The sequence below is a fragment of the Gigantopelta aegis genome, chromosome 9 (assembly GCF_016097555.1).
Source record: "Gigantopelta aegis isolate Gae_Host chromosome 9, Gae_host_genome, whole genome shotgun sequence".
NCBI lineage: Eukaryota > Metazoa > Mollusca > Gastropoda > Neomphalida > Peltospiridae > Gigantopelta > Gigantopelta aegis.
Genome location: NC_054707.1, coordinates 5422659 through 5448072, shown reverse-complemented (window position 1 = coordinate 5448072; position 25414 = coordinate 5422659). Strand labels below are relative to the sequence as shown.

At 38.6% G+C, this 25414-nt stretch overlaps 2 protein-coding genes across 3 annotated transcripts in view; one reads left to right on the top strand and one right to left on the bottom strand.

The window, feature by feature from the left end:
* Positions 1 to 7344, top strand: part of LOC121382374 (probable maltase-glucoamylase 2) — a 46932-nt gene extending 39588 nt beyond the window's left edge. Inside the window, exon 2 of the mRNA XM_041511962.1 lies at positions 6623 to 7344. Coding sequence (XP_041367896.1) covers positions 6623 to 7276 — 654 coding nt within the window. The 3' untranslated portion in view covers positions 7277 to 7344. The remainder of the gene's footprint in view (positions 1 to 6622) is intronic.
* Positions 1 to 13437, bottom strand: part of LOC121382373 (SCO-spondin-like) — a 50240-nt gene extending 36803 nt beyond the window's left edge. For both annotated transcript variants that reach the window (XM_041511960.1, XM_041511961.1), the window contains exons 1-5: positions 13374 to 13437; positions 9210 to 9313; positions 8163 to 8606; positions 7387 to 7683; positions 5135 to 5311 (exon numbers count right to left, since the gene is read on the bottom strand). In XM_041511960.1, the coding sequence (XP_041367894.1) occupies positions 5135 to 5311; positions 7387 to 7683; positions 8163 to 8606; positions 9210 to 9303 (1012 nt within the window). In that variant the 5' untranslated portion in view covers positions 9304 to 9313; positions 13374 to 13437. The remainder of the gene's footprint in view (positions 1 to 5134; positions 5312 to 7386; positions 7684 to 8162; positions 8607 to 9209; positions 9314 to 13373) is intronic.
* Between the last annotated feature and the right edge of the window lie 11977 nt (positions 13438 to 25414).

The window sequence follows — 25414 nt, the reverse complement described above, 5'->3', positions numbered from 1 at the left end:
CCAAATATAGCTTCTCTCGTGCTATCATCACCAGTTTGCCAAATGTAGTTGCTCTCGTGCTATCATCACCAGTTTGCCAAATGTAGTTGCTCTCGTGCTATCATCACCAGTTTGCCAAATGTAGCTGCTCTCGTGCTATCATCACCAGTTTGCCAAATGTAGCTGCTCTCGTGCTATCATCACCAGTTTGCCAAATATAGCTGCTCTCGTGCTATCATCACCAGTTTGCCAAATGTAGCTGCTCTCGTGCTATCATCACCAGTTTGCCAAATGTAGCTGCTCTCGTGCTATCATCACCAGTTTGCCAAATGTAGCTGCTCTCGTGCTATCATCACCAGTTTGCCAAATATAGCTGCTCTCGTGCTATCATCACCAGTTTGCCAAATGTAGCTGCTCGCGTGCTCACCAGTTTGCCAAATGTAGCTGCTCTCGTGCTCACCAGTTTGCCAAATGTAGCTGCTCTCGTGCTCACCAGTTTGCCAAATGTAGCTGCTCTCGTGCTGACCAGTTTGCCAAATGTAGCTGCTCTCGTGCTGTCATCACCAGTTTGCCAAATGTAGCTGCTCTCGTGCTATCATCACCAGTTTGCCAAATGTAGTTGCTCTCGTGCTATCATCACCAGTTTGCCAAATGTAGTTGCTCTCGTGCTATCATCACCAGTTTGCCAAATGTAGCTGCTCTCGTGCTATCATTACCAGTTTGCCAAATATAGCTGCTCTCGTGCTATCATCACCAGTTTGCCAAATGTAGCTGCTCTCGTGCTATTATTACCAGTTTGCCAAATGTAGCTGCTCTCGTGCTACCATCACCAGTTTGCCAAATGTAGCTGCTCTCGTGCTATCATCACCAGTTTGTCAAATGTAGCTGCTCTCGTGCTATCATCACCAGTTTGCCAAATATAGCTGCTCTCGTGCTATCATCACCAGTTTGCCAAATGTAGCTGCTCTCGTGCTCACCAGTTTGCCAAATGTAGCTGCTCTCGTGCTCACCAGTTTGCCAAATGTAGCTGGTCTCGTGCTATCATCACCAGTTTGCCAAATGTAGCTGCTCTCGTGCTATCATCACCAGTTTGCCAAATGTAGCTGCTCTCGTGCTATCATCACCAGTTTGCCAAATGTAGCTGCTCTCGTGCTATCATCACCAGTTTGCCAAATGTAGTTGCTCTCGTGCTATCATCACCAGTTTGCCAAATGTAGTTGCTCTCGTGCTCACCAGTTTGCCAAATGTAGCTGCTCTCGTGCTATTATTACCAGTTTGCCAAATGTAGCTGCTCTCGTGCTATCATTACCAGTTTGCCAAATGTAGCTGCTCTCGTGCTCACCAGTTTGCCAAATGTAGCTGCTCTCGTGCTATCATCACCAGTTTGCCAAATGTAGCTGCTCTCGTGCTATCATCACCAGTTTGCCAAATGTAGCTGCTCTCGTGCTATCATTACCAGTTTGCCAAATGTAGCTGCTCTCGTGCTATCATTACCAGTTTGTCAAATGTAGCTGCTCTCGTGCTCACCAGTTTGCCAAATGTAGCTGCTCTCGTGCTATCATCACCAGTTTGCCAAATGTAGCTGCTCTCGTGCTATCATCACCAGTTTGCCAAATGTAGTTGCTCTCGTGCTATCATCACCAGTTTGCCAAATGTAGCTGCTCTCGTGCTATCATCACCAGTTTGCCAAATGTAGCTGCTCTCGTGCTATCATCACCAGTTTGCCAAATGTAGCTGCTCTCGTGCTATCATCACCAGTTTGCCAAATGTAGTTGCTCTCGTGCTATCATCACCAGTTTGCCAAATGTAGCTGCTCTCGTGCTATCATCACCAGTTTGCCAAATGTAGCTGCTCTCGTGCTATCATCACCAGTTTGCCAAATGTAGCTGCTCTCGTGCTATCATCACCAGTTTGCCAAATGTAGCTGCTCTCGTGCTATCATCACCAGTTTGCCAAATGTAGTTGCTCTCGTGCTATCATCACCAGTTTGCCAAATGTAGTTGCTCTCGTGCTATCATCACCAGTTTGCCAAATGTAGTTGCTCTCGTGCTATCATCACCAGTTTGCCAAATGTAGCTGCTCTCGTGCTATCATCACCAGTTTGCCAAATGTAGCTGCTCTCGTGCTATCATCACCAGTTTGCCAAATGTAGTTGCTCTCGTGCTATCATCACCAGTTTGCCAAATGTAGCTGCTCTCGTGCTATCATCACCAGTTTGCCAAATGTAGTTGCTCTCGTGCTATTATTACCAGTTTGCCAAATATAGCTGCTCTCGTGCTATCATCACCAGTTTGCCAAATGCCCATTCCACTCTGTGTTGTGGAGAGATACGGTCTTGATCACGGAAAACCGTTTTGTTGTTCAGATCTGTTATTTTTTCTCCCGAGTGCATTTAATGTTATAGTACAGGGAAGAAAAGGAATATGCATAATGAGACTCGAGCACAACGTTAATATATCGAGGATAATAAACGAGTTACCCGTTATAATCAAATTTATTATCCACATAACCAGTATGACCAAAACGAGTGTCATAATGATTCCACGTGCACAACGAATGACGTAATTTTGTCAAGCGAATTCATAACTTAATGCGGCTTCCCCAGTATTAGATATTTGTAAACTCTTATTTATGAAAATGATGTCGTTTCGACGTCTCTTTTAGTTACATTTGAAACATTTTGACATAGTCCTAGCTTGTTATTCATAAAAATAATATTTTGGATAAGGTGGATAATAAGGAAATTATTACACTCACGTGTGAGTCGTACTGATTTTACGAAACTCGTGTCAGGATTTATGTATCACACTGCTCTCGCTCGGGTAATACAATAATCCTGACCCTCGTTTCGTAAAATCAGTACGACACACAAGCTCGTATAATAACCTCTGTTTATTACACACAAGTGTAAGATATTGCTCATGTCACAATAATCACTCAATATCTAACTAGTGTAATATTGGCGTGACGTAAGCGTGACGTAGTTCACTTGCTGACCCAATTCGTAAGAAAATAACATTTAGTAGATCTCGACATCTGCTTATTTCTGTGTTGCGGCTTGTTTGCAGTTGGTTTGTAATAAACCAAATACTAAACTAGCATGCCTGTCATATCATTACTATGAAACTCGTGAAGTTTTGGTATCTGTCTCGCTTTCGCTCGTCAAATACCAAAACTGTTCACTCATTTCATAAAAAAAATGATATGACAGGCATGCTCGTTTAGTATTCTATATTTATGTCCTGTGTGAAAAAATGTTCACTTGTCTTTAGCTTTAGCGAGTGACAAATGAATATTATTTCACGAGGGACATAAATTTGAAAGTAACTGGTATCGAGTTTGTTATTCGGTTTATTGCCTTAGCTATAGGTTTGTATTTTATTCACGTTCACAATAAATTTAGAAAAGTATTTATTGTGCTACAAAATCAGTAATGAATTGTATTAAAATAATAAAGTGTTATAAATTTAAGAACAAAAACTGTGAGGCGTAAATGCAAAATGTTATCCAAATCGTAATGCCATCATATTTAGTATCTTCCAATACTATTGTACGTTACACCAATGCATTACAATTGTAACTGTTATTTTGTTATTTCCTGTTATGAGTACCCGCTGGGGGTAATACATTGATATTGCATGCAGGTGTTTAAATGTCATAACACTTAAAACATACAATGAAATAATTTGGCATCACCACATAAACCACAGACTCCGTCAGTGAGGGGGCGGGATTTAGCTCAGTCGGATGAGTGCTCTCTTCAGGTGATCGCGTCACAGGATCGAACCACCTCGGTGGATCCATTCAACCGAGTGGGTTTTTCGCGTTCCAGTCAGTGCAACACAACTGGTCAAAGACAGTGGCATGTGCTTTTCTGACTGTGGGAAGTGCATATAAAAAAAAAAAAACCTTGCTGCATTGGGAAAAATGTAGCGGGTTTCTTCTAATGACTACATGCCAGAATTACAACATGCTTGACATATAATAGCCGGTGATTAATTAATCAATGTGCTCTAGTGATGTCGTTAAACAAAACAAACTTTAACCTTCAGTGAGTTATATCATTGATCAGTACTACAAAAACATTAGGTCATTTTGAGATGTCTTCTAACATTAAACAAACCCTGTGATAATGTTTTAAGATCAAAGCGATTATCAAAATAATTTTATAATAATTTAAAATCAATCACTAATTGGGTTACGGCATGGCAATTAATTTAGTACTGTCAACGGGTGTCTGGTACACACGCGGACTAACAACAGCACTTATCTCGAAATCTCATTTTAAATCTGAACGACAAAACCGTTTTTGGTGATCTAGGCCATATCTCTGCACAATGCAGAGTCGAATGTACAGTTGGTAAAATATTGGTTGATTCCATGCATCACTATCAAGTGTCCCGTTTATAGGCGGACAGCCACTCCCGAGGAGATCCTTTACCGCAGATCTTATTCTTCGTGTAAAGCCACAAAGAGGACAGCCACTCCCGAGGAGATCCTTTACCGGAGATCTTATTCTTCGCGTAAAGCCACAAAGAGGACAGCCACTCCCGAGGAGATCCTTTACCGGAGATCTTATTCTTCGCGTAAAGCCACAAAGAGGACAGCCACTCCCGAGGAGATCCTTTAATCCTTTACCGGAAATCTTATTCTTCGTGTAAAGCCACAAAGAGACAGCCACTCCCGAGGAGATCCTTTACCAGAGATCTTATTCTTCGTGTAAAACCACAAAGAGGACAGCCACTCCCGAGGAGATCCTTTACCGGAAATCTTATTCTTCGTGTAAAGCCACAAAGAGGACAGCCACAAAGAGGAGATCCTTTAATCCTTTACCGGAAATCTTATTCTTCGTGTAAAGCCACAAAGAGGACAGCCACTCCCGAGGAGATCCTTTACCGGAAATCTTATTCTTCGTGTAAAGCGACAAAGAGGTCAGCCACTCCCGAGGAGATCCTTTACCGGAGATCTTATTCTTCGTGTAACGCCACATACTAGGTTACTAAATTAAAACTAGCACAGGACAGAGCTCACTGAAACAAGTACAGCTGTCAAAAAGTGATGATATCAGTGGTTCATTCTTTCTTTTCTTTCTAATATTTTTTAACACCACATGCAAAAATAAAATTAAAAATTAAAAAATTAAAAAAATACTCGCCTGGTGTTTTGCAGACTGGCATAATGCAGACGACGGTGTAGATGATTTGGGCTTTCCCGGGACATCTAGCGGCACCTAACAGACAGGTTCTTGTTTTACACACTTGCTGTATTCCTGATCCACATTTTACAGAGCAGACGCCAAACTTTATCACCCACTTGCTCCAGCCGTAACCGCCTGCAATAAGCAAACATGGATATTCTAGAAGTCTCAACTTAACACACAGTTGGTATGGTTCAGAATTAAAACATCTGAGAGTTGCATTGAAATAAATAATTAGATCATTGCAAAATCAACATATATGTTACCTAGAGAAACATCTGGCCCTCCCGTTATTGTATGGTTCAAAATTAAAATATTTGAGGGTTGCATTGATATAAATAATTAGATCATTGTTGTTAGTGATGCTGGACATGACTCGCAAATCAGATGGTCTACCAAATACGGATTTTTAGGATTAAATCTTTCGCCAGACAGAAACTTACACTATTGTATAGTTCAACAAATACCTTTACTGAACAACAAAAGATAGGTGAATAGTGTTTTAATATATTGTTTTATGGTGATACAATTAATTCTGTAAATATAGTGTACAAATCAGCCCAAAATGTCCACAGGATACTGATAGTATTAATAGGTCAAACACTAACGCGATTAAAACTGAATAATGTACATTAAATTGAGGAAAGAAAAGAAAGAAAGAAATGTTTTATTTAACGACGTAGTCAACATATTTTATTTACGGTTATATGGCGTCAGACATATGATTAAGGACCACACATATTTTGAGAGGAAACCCGCTGTCGCCACTACATGGACTACTCTTTCCGATTAGCAGCAAGGGATCTTTTATTTGCGCTTCCCATAGGCAGGATAGCACAAACCATGGCCTTTGTTGAACCAGTTATAGATCACTGGTCGTGTAAGTGGTTTACACCTACCCATTGAGCCTTGCGGAGCACTCACTCAGGGTTTGGAGTCGGTATCTGGCTTAAAAATCCCATACCTCGACTGGGATCCGAACTCAGTACCTACCAGCCTGTAGACCGATGGCCTAACCACGATGCCACCGAGGCCGGTTTATATTGAGGAAAGCTAAATTAACATTTCTTTGTGATGTTTCGTATATATCGCTAGACTGACAGCCTATATGTAGATCCTTATACCATCGCCTAAAGCTTAGCAGACTTGGTGTTTAGCGTTTGTTGGTTATATAGTGAAGATTATAACCAGAGACTGTGTAATGCATTAGTAAAAAGTAGTAAACTATACAATATGCATTTTAATTAAAATAAAAAATCAGTGTTTTTAAAAACATCCACTTACCCCCTCTCCCCTCCCCAACACACACACACACACACACACACACACACACACACACACACACAGACAGACAGACAGACAGACAGACACACACACACACACACACACACACACACACCAAAGTTAAACATAATATAAAACTCGACGTTTCGTTGTATATTGCAGATTCTGCAAGAGTATGAAGGAAACATAAAATACTCGTATGCAAATAGTAATGCAACACGTGTGCTTTTCTCAAACAAGTCCACTCCAGTAGGTAGGTGTTCCACCGGCCACTTGGACCAAGACACAGCCAGTCCTTTTGGCCGCACACCAGGTAGGTGTTCCACCGGCCACTTGGACCAAGACACATCCAGTCCTTTTGGCCGCACACCAGGTAGGTGTTCCACCGGCCACTTGGACCAAGACACAGCCAGTCCTTTTGGCCGCACACCAGGTAGGTGTTCCACCGGCCACTTGGACCAAGACACAGCCAGTCCTTTTGGCCGCACACCAGGCAGGTGTTCCACCGGCCACTTGGACCAAGACACATCCAGTCCTTTTGGCCGCACACCAGGTAGGTGTTCCACCGGTCACTTGGACCAAGACACAGCCAGTCCTTTTGGCCACACACCAGGTAGGTGTTCCACCGGCCACTTGGACCAAGACACATTCAGTCCTTTTGGCCGCACACCAGGTAGGTGTTCCACCGGTCAATTGGACCATGTACATCCAGTCCTTTGGGCCACACACCAGGTAGGTGTTCCACCGGCCACCTGGACCAAGACACATCCCGTGTTTTGGGCCACACACAGTCCAAATCGATTCAGCCACGTGTAGTTGGCTTGGTCTTAAATAGCAACTCTTTGAAGGAGAGTACAGATGTAGGTATGACCTGGGATACTAAAATTAATTTTAATCATACTTTTAATTAATATTCATCTAACTACCTGAAGAGGAACTTCCACCTGAAGATGTTCCACCATTTGATGTTCCACCACTTGAACCTCCACTGGAAGAACGTCCGCCGGTTGGCCTTCCTTCTGAAGATGATCCACCGGATGTTCCTCCCGAGCTGTCGCTACCGTGTAGACCTATGATAATACCGCTGTGACTTCCGGTTTTCCTGGTGTTTTCCTCACTCGAATCTCCCTTACCACCTTTAACCAGCGACACCTCTTCACTAGAATCGGAATCCAGGCGATTACCCTGCCATGACGTATGTTCATTTGAATCGCTCCCGCCACCTAATGGGATATGAAATGGTACAATATAATATGGATTATATTAGACACCTCGTATGGAATACCAATATAATAATATACGTCGACATAAAGACGTATTGTTTGTTTATTGTTGTTGTTGATGTTGTTGTCGACCCTTACTATCCAGCTGCAATATGTGTTGACGTATTAATACTGCCTGTACCTAACATGGCATGCTATCTACTGATATCACTTGAGTCTGTATATAAATAAACACCATTTATTTTATCGCCGCTAATGGCAAAAAGCGTCGTGTTAAAATATCCAATATTCTTTGCAGGTATAGGGGTATACATGAAACTACTTAAACTGAAGTTATATACTAGTATTTATGGTGAATGATCTTTAAAGTCAGTGTGGGAAAATAATTATCCGTGAAGAAGGCTGTCCAGATCCCATCTACCCCCTGGATCCGCCCCTATATTTATAACGTTATAACAAATAGATAATATGTCGTTTACCTATGTTTCCAAAGTGGGTAGCACCAGATCGTTCTTCAGATGAGTCGCCTCCAGTATTAACTAGATTACCAGTATTTCCAAACTTGTCCCCAATATATTTCTCTTGTGAAGAACTTCCACCAGGATTAAGGATGCCACCAACATTTCCAAATCTTTCCCCGGACGAATCGCCTCCTGTACCGAACTGATCGCCAGTTGGTCCAAAACTGCCCATGTCTCCGAAGTTAGTGTTACCAAATGTCTCCTGGGAGGAGTCCCCTCCAGCGTTGAAAGGATTGGCATCTGGGCCATAGGCTCCTATGTTTGTGCGGGGTGAGGAGCCTCCTGTATTAAATTGATGACCAACTGGTCCGAAAGACATCGGCCCATAAGCACCCCCGTCGTCATAGTAATCTTTTCCTGAAAATGGGTTCCAGAATCCACCTCCGCCAAAATCATCATCCCCTGTGAAACAAGAAAGAGTGTTACACTGTGGTACGTTGTAGTGAAGTAGTAATAAAGTTATTAAGCAAAAGCAAATTTTGATATAACGTGAATGATAACAGTTCACTATTGTTTGTTTACCATTTCTATGAGGTTATTTATAATATTTATATATCATGATTTATAACATTTCTAGAATGAGAATTACAGCATTTTGTTATCGTGATTAATATTTTTATAAGGCTGTTTATAACATTTCTACGACGTTATTTATGGCATTTCTATAACATGTTTTATAACATTCGTGTATGACATTATCGAGTACTGCTACCGATCAAGGTTGATCTTCATGGAGATTTACTAATTTTTCACAGAGTTATGGCTCTTGAACTTAGGAGATACGAAAATGTTGTCGGACACTGGTTGGAGCTGACAAAACTCAATGGATCGGCCATGGTGGTTCGTTTCTGCTTCCCAAAACCTCTAAGCGAACCATTAACCGTCTGAGCTAAATCCAGCCCCTTCAAGACAAAGACGTTTTAAAAAGTTATTCCCAACATGGTTTACTACTGGATTTTAAATTGTGTTGCAGGACTGATGCTACAATCAGAAATGATGTCTTACCCCAAAACATTGGAAAGTCATCGTCATCGGAAGTGACGGGTGTTACAGCCAGTGACGTCAAAATCAAAACGAAAATTGGGTATGTCCCGTGCATCTTGTCAACCCTGAAATAAATAAATAAATAAATAAATAAATAAATAAATAAATGAACAATGTAATAGTATTCAATTTAAAGGGACATTCCTGAGTTTACTGCATTTTAAGATGTTTCCGGCTAATAACATATTGATACGATTAATCTTACATACTAAATATATTTTCTTGTTTAGAATATCGGTGTCTGTATATTCAATGTGTTTCTGGTCGTCTTAATATTTGTAAGAAGCCCAAACTGGATTTTGTCTTCAAATAAAATGAAATTTAACTTAAATATTAGAACGATCAGAAACACGTTTAATATACAGCCACTAATATTTTATGGAGAAAAATATATTTGATATGTACTTACAATCGTTAAAAAATCTCTGTTAGTCGATAACATGTTAAACATTGCAGCAAACTCAGGAATGTCCCTTTAATAATGTAAATGACTAGAACATTAAATTCATTATTTACTTAGAATATACAGTGTTTAAACATTTAATAAAATTCTATACAGGTTGTGTGAATCGTATTTTAATTTAAAACATTTCAGCAACTTATTGAATCTGTTAATTGACATTTTCAAGAGAAAAAGAAAAAGGGCAAACAAGTACAGTACAACAAACAATAACCCAAGTACAATGAATTTGTTTCAGCATTCACTTAATCTTTTTGAAAATGATTAAAGTGACAAACCCTAGTTTTTAAACACTACAGAATACTTTTCACTATTAGGACAGCTTTGTTGTTTTTAAAGCAGACATTACTTTAATTTTATTGTTTAGAATATCCATTTTCATACATTCTAAGTGTTTGTGGTCATCCTGGGGTTTGTAATGCCACAAAGGCACGCACGTCTGAGAAGTAACGGTTATGGACATCAGCTCTTTGTCCAGTTTTAGACAGTATTTCTCCATTTCAACGTTTTACTCTACTGTATCTTTATCCAAATGTGTTACAGTTTGGTATATTAACCAAATGTTGTGTCCATTTTCACGTGTTGAAAATAAGGGTTAGCGACTTTAATATCTGCTTATGTGTTTTCCTTAAATCCACATAACAGCGTTTATGTTCAGATGATTATTTATCAGTAGCGGTATTTAACACAAAATGTTAATACACACAAAATGTTTATACATTCATCTGCGTTTTGTTCTGCTGGCTGCTACAGAGTACTTAGATACAGTACAACGGTAACTAGACCGGATATTGTATCCGGCGTTTAGGGGCTTCCATCCTTCAGTCGTACAACTTCCTTAATCTAGTAAGGCACTGAAGCCTTTGCTACCAAACGACTATCTGTCAAATTAAGTTGCAGTTCAGAGAGAGAGGAGTGTCCTCAGATGTCGTGGGCTGCGAGATCGATCCCGTTGTTAGAACTGTGGGTTAATCCAAATTCAACTCATTCGCCGTGTTTTTGGCATTTCCGAGACTGCAGTATGTGCATTTTTGCGGGGGCGGGTGTATCACGCGCGGATTAAGGAGGGTAAAAACTTTCCTAATCAATATAACAAGTACAGTCAACAAACGTGTTACAATGTATGCAATATTATTATTTTATTGACGCGAGTTTTTTTTTTTTTTTTTTTAATTAATGCAGAAAAAAATCTTGTGTTTGTACCAAAAAACTATATAAGAATTTGCCAATCAATTCCACTTTCCTAAATATCTTTGTACATAACGATAAAAAGTGATAAAATACGTGTGTAGAAGACTAGCGTAGCCATGATTTTATATTGAAGGGAGGGGGGCAACCAATTATTGGGAGTGGGGGGTAACACACACTATGTATGTATATATGTATGATTTTATAAAATTTAATACAGTAAACAAAAAAGGTTTGATGGGGTCATTGCCCCTGTGCTCCCCTCGCTACGCCAATGGTATAGCATACATGCAACTCTTAATCTTGAATTAACTAAGTGTGAGAAGTGAATTATTCCTTCTCAGAATAGAGTAGACAAGGTTGATAAAAATGGGTGAAGTAAACTTTTATCGTTTTATTTCGTAATGATTCGTCATGTTCCGACTTCATTCGGAAAGGTCCTTAATTATACACTGGAATCGTAATATTACGTTATCAACTACTTCTACATCCGGTGACATATGCTCGTGTAATATGCACATTTAAACTTTGATACCGATGTATGCGCACCGTATCTAACTGTGATATTGATAATACTAGACATACACGGCTATATACTAGTTCTACGATGTTTAGGCTTCCATAATTGTTTAATAATAATAATTATAAGAACAATAAGAAAAAAGGAAACGTAAAATTTTTAACAACAATGATAATAAATGAATCAAATATCTACCATTTTATCACATTTAAGAAAAAAAAATTCTACCTTTTTACTACATTTACTAAACCAAGTCTATATCATTTTATCACATTTAATAAACAATAGATCTACCTTTTTATAACATTTAATAGACATATCAACCTTTTGAACTTATTTTATAAATTAAATATCTGCATTCTTATCACATTATAATTTAAATAAACGTAATATCTACCATTTTATTATATTAAAGAAATTAAAATGTATATATTTTATCACGTTTGCTAAACCAAATATCTATTATTTTATAACTGAATCTCTTTTTTTTCTTCAGATTTATTAAAAACAATATCTACTATTTTATCATATTAAAGAAATCAAATCTACAAATTGTTATTACATTTACTAAAACAAATATCTACATTTGTATCACATTTTAAAAACCTAATATTATTTATAATTTTACAATATTTAATAAACCAAAACTCTGTATTTTTATCACATTTAATAAACAAAATATCTACCACTTGATCACACTTAATAAACTTAATATTGATACCTTTTTATGACATTTAGTATACCAAAAATGTGTATACCTTTTCTTTCCATTTGATGAACCAAATCTATGCCTTTTTATTGCATTTTATAAACCAAATATCTACAATTGTTTCATCTCATTTAATAAACTAAATCTATACCCTTTTATCGCAGTTAGTTAACCAAATATCTGCCCTTTTATCATAATTAATGAACCAAATATATATACCGTTTTATCACATTTAATACACCAAATATCTGTTATTACATTTAGAATACAAAATATCTTTTGTCTTTTCATCCCTATTGATGAACCAAATATATACCTTTTCATTATATTAATCAACCAAATATCTATACATCTTGTTATCCCATTTGATAAACCAAATTGGAACCCTTTTATTGCATTTAGTAAGCAAAATATCTACCATGTTATCACACTTAATAAACCAAATATATTCCATTTTATCACATTCAGTAAATCAAATGTCTATACTTTTTTAGCATATGTAATACGCAAAATATCTATACGTCATTTCTTCCTGCTTGATGAACCAAATCTATACCTTTTATAACAGTTAATAAACCAAATATTGTACATGTTTGCACACTTAATAAGCCAAATATATACCATGTTATCACATTCAGTAAACCAAATATCTACATCTTTTTATCACATTTGATGAACCAAATATCTACACCTTTGTATCACATTTAATAAACCAAATATATACCCTTTTATCGCCTTAAACAAACTAAATACGTACATGTTTATCAATTTACTAAACCAAATATTTATACCTTTTCATCACATTTAGGAGACTAAATATCTATATATCTTTTCATCACATTTGATAAACCGAATATGTATCATTTTATTGCAAAATGGATGAAATAACTAGTAAAGGATCTCGTTGGAAGTGACTGTCCTATAGACGAGGCATTAGGTAGAGATTCATAGAATCAATCAATATTTTGCTAAATGCCCATTCGACCCTGCATTGCCAAATTTCTACCATGTTATTACATTTAATAAACCACATATATATCATTTTATCGCATATAAGCCTTTTTTAATCACATAGGTAGAGATTCATAGCACAAACCACTATTTTGCCAAATGCCCATTCGAACCTGCATTTCTAAATAAGACAAATATCTACCATGTTATCACACTTAATAAACCACATATATATAATTTTATCGTATTTAAGCTTTTTTATATCACATTTAATAAATCATATTCACAATTGGTTACCTTCTGCTCCACCTGTTCGCTGGCAGTCTGCGCCGCTAAGTATGTCCCCACAGTCAAGTGTTTTAGTCCGTTCTGCTAAATTCCAAAAGACCAGACCAAGTTTTCATCTCTTAATTTAGCTTTCTCCGTGAAGTGGCTGTCACGTCCGGGCACCTCCTATCCTCCATCATCCCTTCGCCCTGTAGTTCCCGGGACCAGGCGAGCGAGTAGGCCCGGTTCGCTCATCATACTTCTGAACAGGTAGATGTCTAAACCTCGGCTTGATCAGGTGAAGTCAAAGCGATATTCAAGTATCCATTGTAGCTTTTCCATCGCAATTTGTTGGAGGTTTTTTCTGGTTCAAAGAGAACATGTCAACTTGGTTTAAAACAGAATCACGAATGAGCCATTTTCGTTAAACTGACTTGTTTTTGTACACGTTTTTGGTCATCCGATTTTTTTCCCCTCCAACGATCACAATTGCACATGGAGTACATTTATTTATTCAGAATATTAACGTCTGTATGTACAATATGTTTGTGGTCGTCCTAATGTTAGAAGCAGCTCAAACAAACATTAAACTTTGTCTTGTTTAACAACACCACTAGAGCAAATTGATTAATTATCAATTGGTTGTTGGATATCACGTGGTCTTCAGTTAAAATTTGTTTTGCTTAACGACACCACTAGAGCACATCTTAAACTACTGCAATTTCTTGGTTTCCTACATTAGATTATTTCGGCATTTGGTCTAGATTGTCAGTTAAAGAGTGTTTAGTTTAGCGACACCACTAGAGCACATTAATCAAGTAGTCATCAGCTACTGGATGTCAAACAGTTTGTGATTCTGACACATATATAGTCTTCAGAGGACAGCCGCTGCATTTGTTTCCATTAGCAGCAAGGGCTCTTTTATATACACTTTCCCGCAGATGACCTTTAATATATCAGTCGTGGGGAACCGGTTGGGACGTTTAAAACCCACAAATGATCCACTGAGGAAGTCCGATCTTATGACACAAGCACCTTAGCACCTCACCAATTGCCGTCTAGTAGCACTTCAAATTGGACTTTACTTAATTTACCATAGTTTGACACCCAATAGCCGATGCATTTTTCGTGCTGGGGTGTCGTTAAACATTCATTCATTCATTCATTCATATTTATATACCTTTTCTAACGTACGGAATTGCTGGGGTGTGAAATCAGGTTTGAGCTACTATGAACGTGAATTCAACCAGAGGCACATGGACTAGTTTGCGTTTACAGTAAACGCCTATAACATTCTCAGAGTACTTTGGATGTAATACATGTCCCCTAACGGACCCAATTTAATTTTTCTATCTCCTAAGTTCAAGAGCCATCACACTGACAAATATGTGAAAATCCCTATTACAGTGCAAACCTGATCTATACGGCAATGCACATAATTCCAGCTCAATATCTTGAGGCATCGCGAAAACAAAAGTCCGTAAAACAAATGTGGGAGAGACAGACAGACAAGACAGATATACAGACAGACAGACAGACAGACATATAAAAAAAACCCTTATAATCCCCTCCTGTTGGACAGGTAGGGAACTAATAGAGTATTAAAATGTATTCCATAATCTACGGTAATTATAACGGTAAAAGTAGTATTGCAATCAAAATCCTATTGCAGTACACTACACGACTTCGGTCAGGAATATGTTCACCGAGTTGTGACGTGGCTGCTAATGAGAGCAAGTATCCTTTAAGACTACGTGTCACAATTACCAAATGTTTGACGTCCAATAGCCGAATATTAATAAATCAATGCGATCTAGTGGCGTCGTTAAACAAAACACACGTTAAGAGACAATCTAGTCCAAATGCTAAACTAATCGAATGTAGGAAACTGAAAAATAGCAGTAGTTTAAGATGTATTGAGGGCTAGCATTTAGATCAGTCGGTACAGCGTTCCAACCGTGGTATGTGCTGTTCTGTATGTGGGAAATTATATATAAAGATCCATTGCTACTAATGTAAATTGTAGCGGTTTCCTATGACTACGCGTCAGAATTACCAAAATAATAACGTCCAATAGCCGATAATTAATTATTAACCAATGTGCTCTAGTAGTGTTGTTACACAAATCAAAATTTAACTTTAAATATCCCAAATAGGCGCGCTAATGGCGATTTATTTATCTTATGACCCGACGTGAATATTTTCGGTGAATGCCCTTAAGTTTGTAAACGAGCGTTATAGTGACCCGGATTCGCTTAAAAGACCTAACCTCCGATCAAACGGCCGCGACTATGTAACTGCCGTAACATGTTACGGAAATACGCGAACTTACCTAACGACACCATCGAGTTGAGAACAAGCCATTTGTCGTGCTGGGTGCAGAAACACCGCGATACTGCATTTCTCACAAACATTCCCACGACCTGTATTTTATATCATACGAATATACACCGTACTTCTCCATCAGTTTAAGACCTCAGTACGTTGACACTTCATCTAAGTTAAACAATTTTGTTATACGTTACATCAATAGCAAGGTCCATTTAAATACAAATCGTATGGAGTTTCTGCATATTGATATGGATTTGTCTTTTATTTCCTGTTTATTAATAATTAATAAAATATACAAAATGAAAAGTTTATACTGTATAATATAAGAAGTATAAAGTTTATCTTATAATTCATCTTTATCCTTTAAACCGGCCTCGGTGGCGTCGTGACAGGCCATCGGTCTACAGGCTGGTAGGTACTGGGTTCGGATCCCAGTCGAGACATGGGATTTTTAATCGAGATACCGACTCCAAACCCTGAGTGAGTGCTCCGCAAGGCTCAATGGTTAGGTGTAAACCACTTGCACCGACCAGTGATCCATAACTGGTTCAACAAAGGCCATGGTTTGTACTATCCTGCCTGTGGGAAGCGCAAATAAAAGATCCCTTGCTGCCTGTCGTAAAAAGAGTAGCCTATGTGGCGACAGCGGGTTTCCTCTAAAAACAGTGTCAGAATGACCATAATATGTTTGACGTCCAATAGTTGATGATAAGATAAAAAATCAATGTGCTCTAGCGGCGTCGTTAAATAAAACAAACAAACAAACAAACTTTATCCTTTAAATGTCTGTTCGTTAATTAAAGTTTAAATGCACGGTGTTTGTACCTCTTAATATATTTGTTTTCATTTCTAAAAATGCTACGAACATTTAACACAGAGACAACGACATACTTTTATTTTTGGACATTAGACACATTGATGATGATGAGATAAATCGGGAAACCGCAGTATTTCCATTTTGGTATGGGACTATTTGACAGGTCCGTGCTCCACGCTTGTTGTCAGTTGACCTATATCGGTATCACTCGAGCCCGGGGTACACGGAACCTGCAGTGCATGCCGGGTAATTATCCTCATGTGGGATGATACACTCGGGAGACACACCCATAATCGCACCCGTGAAGTGGGTGAAACTCGGTGTATGTAGCCTGACACCTACCTATTGAGCCTAGCGGTGTACCCACTCTGAGTTGGAGCCGGTACTGGCATGAAGAATCCCCCATTGCCTCACGTGAGATACGAAACCAGTACCTGCCAGCCTCAAGTCCGATGGCATAACCACCACTAATTAAAGTTTAAATGTATGGTGTTTGTATCTCTTTATTTAAGTTTCACGTTCACTTGTGTAATTAATCAATTAATAATAATCGGGTAATGTTCTAAATCTTAAAGGGGGAAATCCTAGTTTTTAAACAGTTTTCACCTAAAGTAAAGTTTGTTTTATTTAACGACGCCACTTGAGCACATTGATTTTTTATCTTATCATCGGCTATTGGACGTCAAACATATGGTCATTCTGACACTGTTTTTAGAGGAAACCCGCTGTCGCCACATAGGCTACTCTTTTACGACAGGCAGCAAGGGATCTTTTATTTGCGCTTCCAACAGGCAGGATAGCACAAACCATGGCCTTTGTTGAACCAGTTATGGATCACTGGTCGGTGCCAGTGGTTTACACCTACCCATTGAGCCTTGCGGAGCACTCACTCAGGGTCTGGAGTCGGTATCTGGACTAAAAATCCCATGCTTCGACTGGGATCCGAACCCACTACCTACCAACCTGTAGACCGATGGCCATTTTTTACCTAGACTAGTTTCAACCCGTAAAAATGGACACTAAGTTTGGTTAATTTACAAACCTGTAACACATTTGGATAAAACAGAGTGAAACAACAGTCTGTGAAGTTGAAATACCCTTTAAAATAGACTGAAACGCGACTCCATAACTGTTACTTCTCAGACGCATGTGCTTTTTTCAGAAATATGAAAAATGCATTTTGTGATATTAGAAACACCAGGATGACCAGAAAGACTTCGGTTGTATGGAAATGGATAATCTAAATAATAAAACATAAGTAATGTTTGATTTCAGTGATCATAAATGGCTCTAACAGTGATAAATATACCTTAGTGTTTAAACACTAGGGTCTGTCCCTTTAAATTATTGTTCTCTTTTAATTGACTGTTTATCAAATAATTGGACAAGTATAAAGGTTATAATTTTTAATTTAACTTTCTGTATTAATTGGTTTACTATTAATTAAATATATTAAGTGAGCTCCGTGGTCTAGTGGATAAGCTGCTGGACAATCAAGCTGACGACAGTGGTTCAAATCCCGTCAAGGCTGGCTCACACATTCATTCATCTTTCTCATCTATCACCCTCTGCCTATCATTTTCATTATATTAATATGAAAAACGTTTCAATTTCTCCCATGATTTCAATCTGTTTCGACTCTTTCTGTCAGTTTCCTCCGACTCTGTCTTTTAAACTGTCCACACCATCGCCTACCTGTCTCAACTTCCTCCTCGTCTCTGTGTATTTCCCTGCACCTACCTGGCATCCTCGTCCTCTGCCGCTAATAAAGCTGGTCTGACCCACGACACTAACTAACGACCGCCGGTAGTAGGGGTGCATAGTAGGTGGTTACAAATGCCTCTTAACAATGCCAGAAGTAACTACTGAACACTCCCCGAAGTGGTCAGACTAAGCCCACAGCTAAAAGCTGATGGGGAATGGCAGGTGTGTGGCATAGATAGCCACAAGAGACAAGCACCTGTCGCGGTTGGAGAGACAAGGACTGGGATGTGGAGGCGGACAGCGAAAGAAGTTGAAAGATAGGAGTAGTTGCCAGATCGGGAAGAAATGAGATGGAATTCAAAGGAGAGAAAGGAAAGGGGGCAGTGGGATAAAAAAATATAATAAAATAAATAAATAAATAAATATATTAATGTTTTTACATATTAATATAGCTTTCTGGGTTTTTTAATTGAATAATTATATGATTTTGTTCTTATGCCAGTTCATTAGTATCAAACCCGGCATACATACAGTATATATAATCTATAGATATCTATTCATATATCAATACACAATTGCCAGTACCAGGTTTGCCCACTTTGTCTGTAGGCCCCACGTATATTATCGGTTAACTGAGCATTCTGTTAAAGAATGTCTCGGTAGACGAGTGGTTATCGTGGTGGTTTGGGAACTGCAGCAACTCAGTAGCAAAAATTCGAACCCCAAGTATGGCATGGAGAAGAAAAAGGAAATGTTTTATTTAAAGACGCACTCAACACGGTCGGTCTAGGATCGATCCCCGTCGGTGGGCCCACTGGGCTATTTCTCGTTCCAGCCAATGCTCCACAACGGGTGTAACAAAGGCCGTGGCATGTACTATCCTGTCTATGAGATGATTCATATAAAAGATCCCTTGCTGCTAATCGAAAATAGTAGTCCACGAAGTGGCGACAGCGAGTTTCCTCACTCAATATCTGTGTGGTCCTTAACCATATAACTGTAAATCCAAGGTGTTGAGTGCGTCGTTAAATAGAACATTTTCTGCTTTCCTTCATCAAATGAGAAGAACTATATGTTTGCTGTGATTATGAAGTCATGTCACGACGTAATATGAACATTACCTGAGTTTTTATTAGGTGTGTCAACGGCTTTGATATACGAGACTGTCCAAACAATATACGTTTCGCTAAGCGCGCAATTTTCCTGTGTTGATACCCTCTATGTATACCGGTACTCACCCTGTCTGGAGTAAATTAACTATTAAAATTACAAATGCAATGCGCCATATATATTTTATAATATCCTCTAAATGTGTATACCGGAAAGTAAAACAAAATGTTCAATATATAGATTATATTTTTCTAAAATAATTATATATTAATTATATGATGTGTTGCGTTGTATATAAATGAAGTTACTTCGTCAAGCACGGTTCAGAAACAATTATTTAAACCACTTTTGTAGCTGATACTGGACATGTAAGTTTCTTTTCAGTGTTCAAAGTATACTCCCAAGCATATACGACCGTCATTGTACCTGGCAGCTATAATGCTCTATGTTTGTTCATGCTTGGACAGCTGGAAACAGGTACAAGCCAGTCTAATTGTTACCTGCTAGATGGATTACACAATGACCTTGTATAAACACAGCATCGCTTACCTGTCCGGTTTTGAACTTTCTCGTTTACGTCTGTTGTTGACCATTCCATAGTGCACTTTTAAGATGAATAGCGTTATGCTGTTTTATCAGAGTAGTATATTTGTGTTTGAAATTAGACTAAGAGAAAAACTTTGAATAATGAATTATAGGGATGCTATAAATTATAAATACATACTTTAAATTATATACGTACAAACCATCAAATCTGCGCTTGTAGGTATCATCTGAAACGAATTAGGGGATCAGTTCGCCAAAAGAGAAACACATTTAGTGTCTAATGTGTGTTTTAATACTGAGCTTGTGGTGCCAGAGTTAATATCCAGGGTCGCCCCTCAAATACTCAATGCATGGCATGGTTAATAAAATACGAATGCAGCTCTACTCAAGTAGACCATGTGTCACTGGCCCTGGGCCTATACAGCCAAATCACCCAAAATACACAAACTTTACCCTCGATGAGAGTAGGGCGTCGGGTCCTGGACCCATATTCACAAAACATCGTAAGCCTAGTTTTACACGTAAACGTAAATCTACGATTGAAGAGCTATTCACGAAACAACGAAAACGTAAGTTACGTGTAAAGTTGGACGTAAATATAACAGTGCCTCCAGTTACAACTAACGCTGCACGTAAGTCGTGTACATATAATAAATCAAGCACGATCGTCGTTATTTACTGTTATTTACGAAAACTGGCAGCATTTCCAATAATTGAAGCAGTTTGCGATGGCGAAAAAATATCCGGAAAAAATTATATAAACTTAAAGAAAATTCTCTTCTTAACCGTTTAAGGAGTTTTAGACTATTAACTACTCAGTTGCCCCCCCCCTCCCCTCCCCCCGCAAACAAAACATCCTAGCTACGGCCCTGTATAGCAGTTGGTCATGTACCGTATATAGAGAGAGGGTCGGAAACAAAGATCGATTAGACACACACACCCACTCGTTAAAAACGACAAATATAAGACATAAACATTTACATTTACACCAACAAAACGTATATCAGTCGATTCCTAGAATGATATTCTTTCTACCTTATATCGTTTAATGGTATTCAGTGAGTAATTTCCAAGTCACATTCACCGAAAACTTGTGCAGCGTTGTCTAAAATATCACTTGGTTCCATCAAAAGTGAGTTTAGGAACAGGTTCGAGTCCTAGCAACGGCATGGGACAATTTGTGAGACCAGAAAGGATTTAATTATCCACTGCGCCAATGCGCTAATATCTATGTATGTAACAGTGAACCTCGACAGACATACAATATATAGATATTCACATATCAATACATACATACATGCATATATACATGCATACATACACATACATAGTTTATTCCCTAGGTACGTTATTAAGATAATGGTAATAAAATAGGCAGACGTTATATACACCATGCGTTTCAAAAGTGCACTTCTGTGTTATTCAACTGCTGTATTTACTATTACTGTTTGCCAAATGCAAACTCTGACCTCCCCAAACCGCCTAAGTATCTTATCAAGGACTCGGTAAGATCCCTTGGTAATCCCTAGTTCTTTGGTGTTGATGGGTTAAGTAACAGGCAAATTTGTCAGCAGCTTCATCTCCCAGTATAGGAAGTAGCGAAGCGCTACACCCTCGTGCCAAAAGGTTTGTCGGTCACTTTAAGATTCGTAGTTACTTACTTTCCCCATGGCGCAACAGTATAACGCAAGTCATTTTTTTGTAGCGATATTTGTAGAGATAATGGGTAACTGTAAATCTGGCTCTACCCCTGATTTGTCTAAGTGTTACGCCCATACATACATACATACATGTGTGTGTATGTGTGTGTGTGTGTGTGTGTGTGTGTGTGTGTGTGAGTGTGTGTGTGTGTGTGTGTGTGTGTGTGAGTGTGTAGATAAAGAGATGATGATGATGATTATGATGATGATGGAGATGATGATGAAATTGTTAATGGCATAACGTAAAACATGAACTAAAGATAAATACATAACAGAATTGAAATAAATAAAGGAAATAGAGACACAGAAAAAGAAGAAAAGAAAGCACGAATGATACAAAGAAAGAAAAAAAGAAAGAAGTAGATTTATAGCAAGAATGTGTTCCCATGCACCCGGATGATATATACATGTATATATATGTTTTGGCTTTTCAATGTTGGGTTTTTAAGATACCATATAACATGCATTCATTCGTTTCAATTTGTTTTCGTGCTTATATCCAATTGAGGTTCAAACACTCTATCCTGGGCACACACATCAGCTATCTGGGCTATCTGGGCTATCTGTCCAGAACAGACCATATAACACGAAATAGAATATGTACATAATTGCATACATAATATATGTAAATTGTATGTTAATAAGATGTAGAACATATAATAATGTAAAGAAATGATGCAAGGCCCCCACCCTTGACTTTGCTCTTGTTTCTGTGGACAATTAAAAAACAATCGGTTTTTAAAATGTTTGTTTTTTCAATTCTAAAGGTGTGTAGCTAGTAAATAAATTTCCACTCTCCTGTCACGAGATATTGTACCAAGGGGTCCGTTTTGGTGCCGTGTTGGAGGCCATGTTGGATTGCTGACGAAAATCGACAATAGGCAAACCGTATCCACTTTGACATCATAAAGAGACAGATAATCCCCATTTTTAGTGTACTTGTGGCTTGAGGAGTTAATTTAGAGATTCGCGAAATGGTCATCCGGTTTTACGTAGAGAGCATAAATCAGTCTAGCGGACGTTTTCTTCCTGCTCTGCGTGGCTGGACGAAACTCTTGTCTGTATTCAGTCAGACCAAGCAGAATTTAAACGTTCGTTAGACTGGTTTGTGCTCTTAAGGCGACACCACACGATAAGAGTGTCTTATACGAGAATAGCAACCCATGGAATGGTAATGCTTGCCTTGTCAATCGGCTATTCTCGTACGATTTACTCGTACCGTGTGGCGTCGCCTTTAGCGTTTAATCAAATGACCACACCAGGAACCAAGGGGCGGGACGTAGCCCAGTGGTAAAGCGCTCGCTAGATGTGCGGTCGGTCTGGGATCGATCCCCGTCGGTGGCCGATTGGGCTAATTTTTTTTCCAGCCAGTGCACCGCGACTGGTAAATCAAATTCCGTGGGGTGTGTTATCCTGTCTGTGAGATGGTGTATATAAAATATCCCTTGCTACTAACGGAAAAAATATAGCGGGTTTCGTTTCTAAGATTGTATGTCAGAATTAACAAATGCTTGACATCTAATAACCAATGATTAATAAATCAATGTGATCTAGTGGTGTCGTTAAACAAAACACACTTTAACATCAGGAACCAGTCAAATAGTTCGCGAACGTTAGCCTCTCGCTATTGTTGGAAACGAGGCTGATTATATCGGTAATTGGTACAGAATGAAAGAAGACGATCTTGTTGCGTCGCAAAAAAAAAAAAAAAAAATGTGAAGAGAAAAAAAGAGAACATTCTCTTTTGTCACGAAGCACGATGACTCGAACAAGAAAAACAACATCCAAAACCTGTCGCGGGAGATCGCAGGTCGACCGACAACACAGATTTTGTCACGTAGAGTTCGGTGTTAGCCATTGTAGGGTCGGCCAGAAGTCTGCTCAAAGCAATTCCAGGAGCATGAACCGCGTTAAAAGTCATCAACAGAAATGACACCCTGCCAGGGAAGAACTGTAACTTTTTTAAAACACCCACTGTGCATGTGTCGTTTCTAATTCTGACGCAGTCCCTGACTAGTTTTAGGCTAAATTTCATCTTATGAATGCCAAGCCTTTAATAGGGGCGGAATTTAGCGCAGTCGGTTGAGTGCTCGCCTAAGGTGCTTGCGTCGCAGGATCGAACCACCTCGGTGGATCCATTCAACTGATTGAGTTTTTTTCTCGTTCCAACCAGTGCACCACAACTGGTCAAAGGCCGTGCTATGTGCTTAAATGTAAAAATGTAGCGGGTTTCCTCTGATGACAACGTGTCAGAATTATCAAATGTTTGACATCCAATAGCCGGTGATTAATTAATCAATATGCTCTAGTGTTGTCATTAAACAAAACACACTTTAAAACACAAACTTTTTTCAGAAGTTAGTACATGTGCACTTTTGCTCTAAGTTTATTCCCTAACATATTTATGGACCCGCCCTTGAACATAATTGAACGTCTATAAAAGTCTATAATAAGTAAAATAGTGATAACAATTTATAACACCTAGTTTGGAAACGTTTGCTTATCAGTTTACATTTGACAACGGCATAACATTTATAATGTCAACCCAATAATCAAATCTAGTATGTCATTGTAACTTTATTTTAACTGAAGGACGGGACTAAGTCCAGTGATAAGCGCTCGCTGGATGCGCGGTTTGTCTGGGATTGATGCCCGTTGGTGGGCCCATTAGGCTATTTCTCGCTCCATCCAGTGCACCACGACTGGTGTATCAAAGGGCGTGGTATGAGCTATCCTGTCTGTGGCATAGTGCATATTAAAGATCCCTTGCTACTAATAAAAAATGTAGCGGGTTTCCTCTCTAAGACTATATGTCGAAGTTACCAAGGGTTTGATATTCAATAGTCAATTATTAATAATCAATGTCCTCTAGTTGTGTCATTAAACAAAACAAACTTTAACATTTTATTTTAACTGAAAAGCAGTCCAAGTCGAATATTAATATTACATGTAATTTTCTGAAACAAATGCGCACTTTAGTTACCGGAGTGGGGGGGGGGGGGGGGGGGGGGGGGGGGAAATTTAGCTCACTCGCTGGAGTGCTCGATTGATGATCTTGCGTCGCAAGATCAAACCACCTCGGTGGATCCATACCACTAATTGAGGTTTTTTTCGTTCCAACCAGTACACCAGAAGTGGTCAAAGGCTGTGGTACGTTCTTTGCTGTCTCTTGGAAAGTGCATATAAAAGATCCCTTGGTACTAATTGAAAAATGTAGCGGGTTTCCTTTCTAAGACTGTATGTAACAATTACCAAATGTTTGACACCCAATAGCTGATGATTAGTAAACCAATGTGCTCTAGTGGTTTCATTAAGCAAACTTTATCTTTAGTTGTCTTTGTGTATGTATGTGTGTGTATGTGTGTATGTATGTGTGTGTGTGTGTATGTGTGTATGTGTGTGTATGTGTGTGTGGTGTATGTGTGTGTCACGGGGATTCTATAATTCCCGTAACTGAATAAAACACGATTATCAAAATATCTCTCCTAACTGTATATCTATTAGATCTCTCTGTAACAGGCGGTTAAACCCTAGTATGGCTCGTCTAGGTATGATCAGAGATACGATCTTATATAAAGTATATATTATTATAGCACGTTTAGCTCACTAGAAACACAACAAAACACAATACACTTTGGAATCTGTATTATCCTACGCTGACAAATGTACAGCCGTAGTAGTTAATTAATAACAGCAATAATAACAACCCAGAACTGATCACTTAATTAGTTAATCTCTAGGCGTCTAGTTACACAATATGCGAATCACTTCACCGTTACACCACATCCACACGTGTGATAATTGAGAACGCTTCCAGGAGAAGTTAATTAATAAAGGAATTACAACACCATTCCTAACTGGTT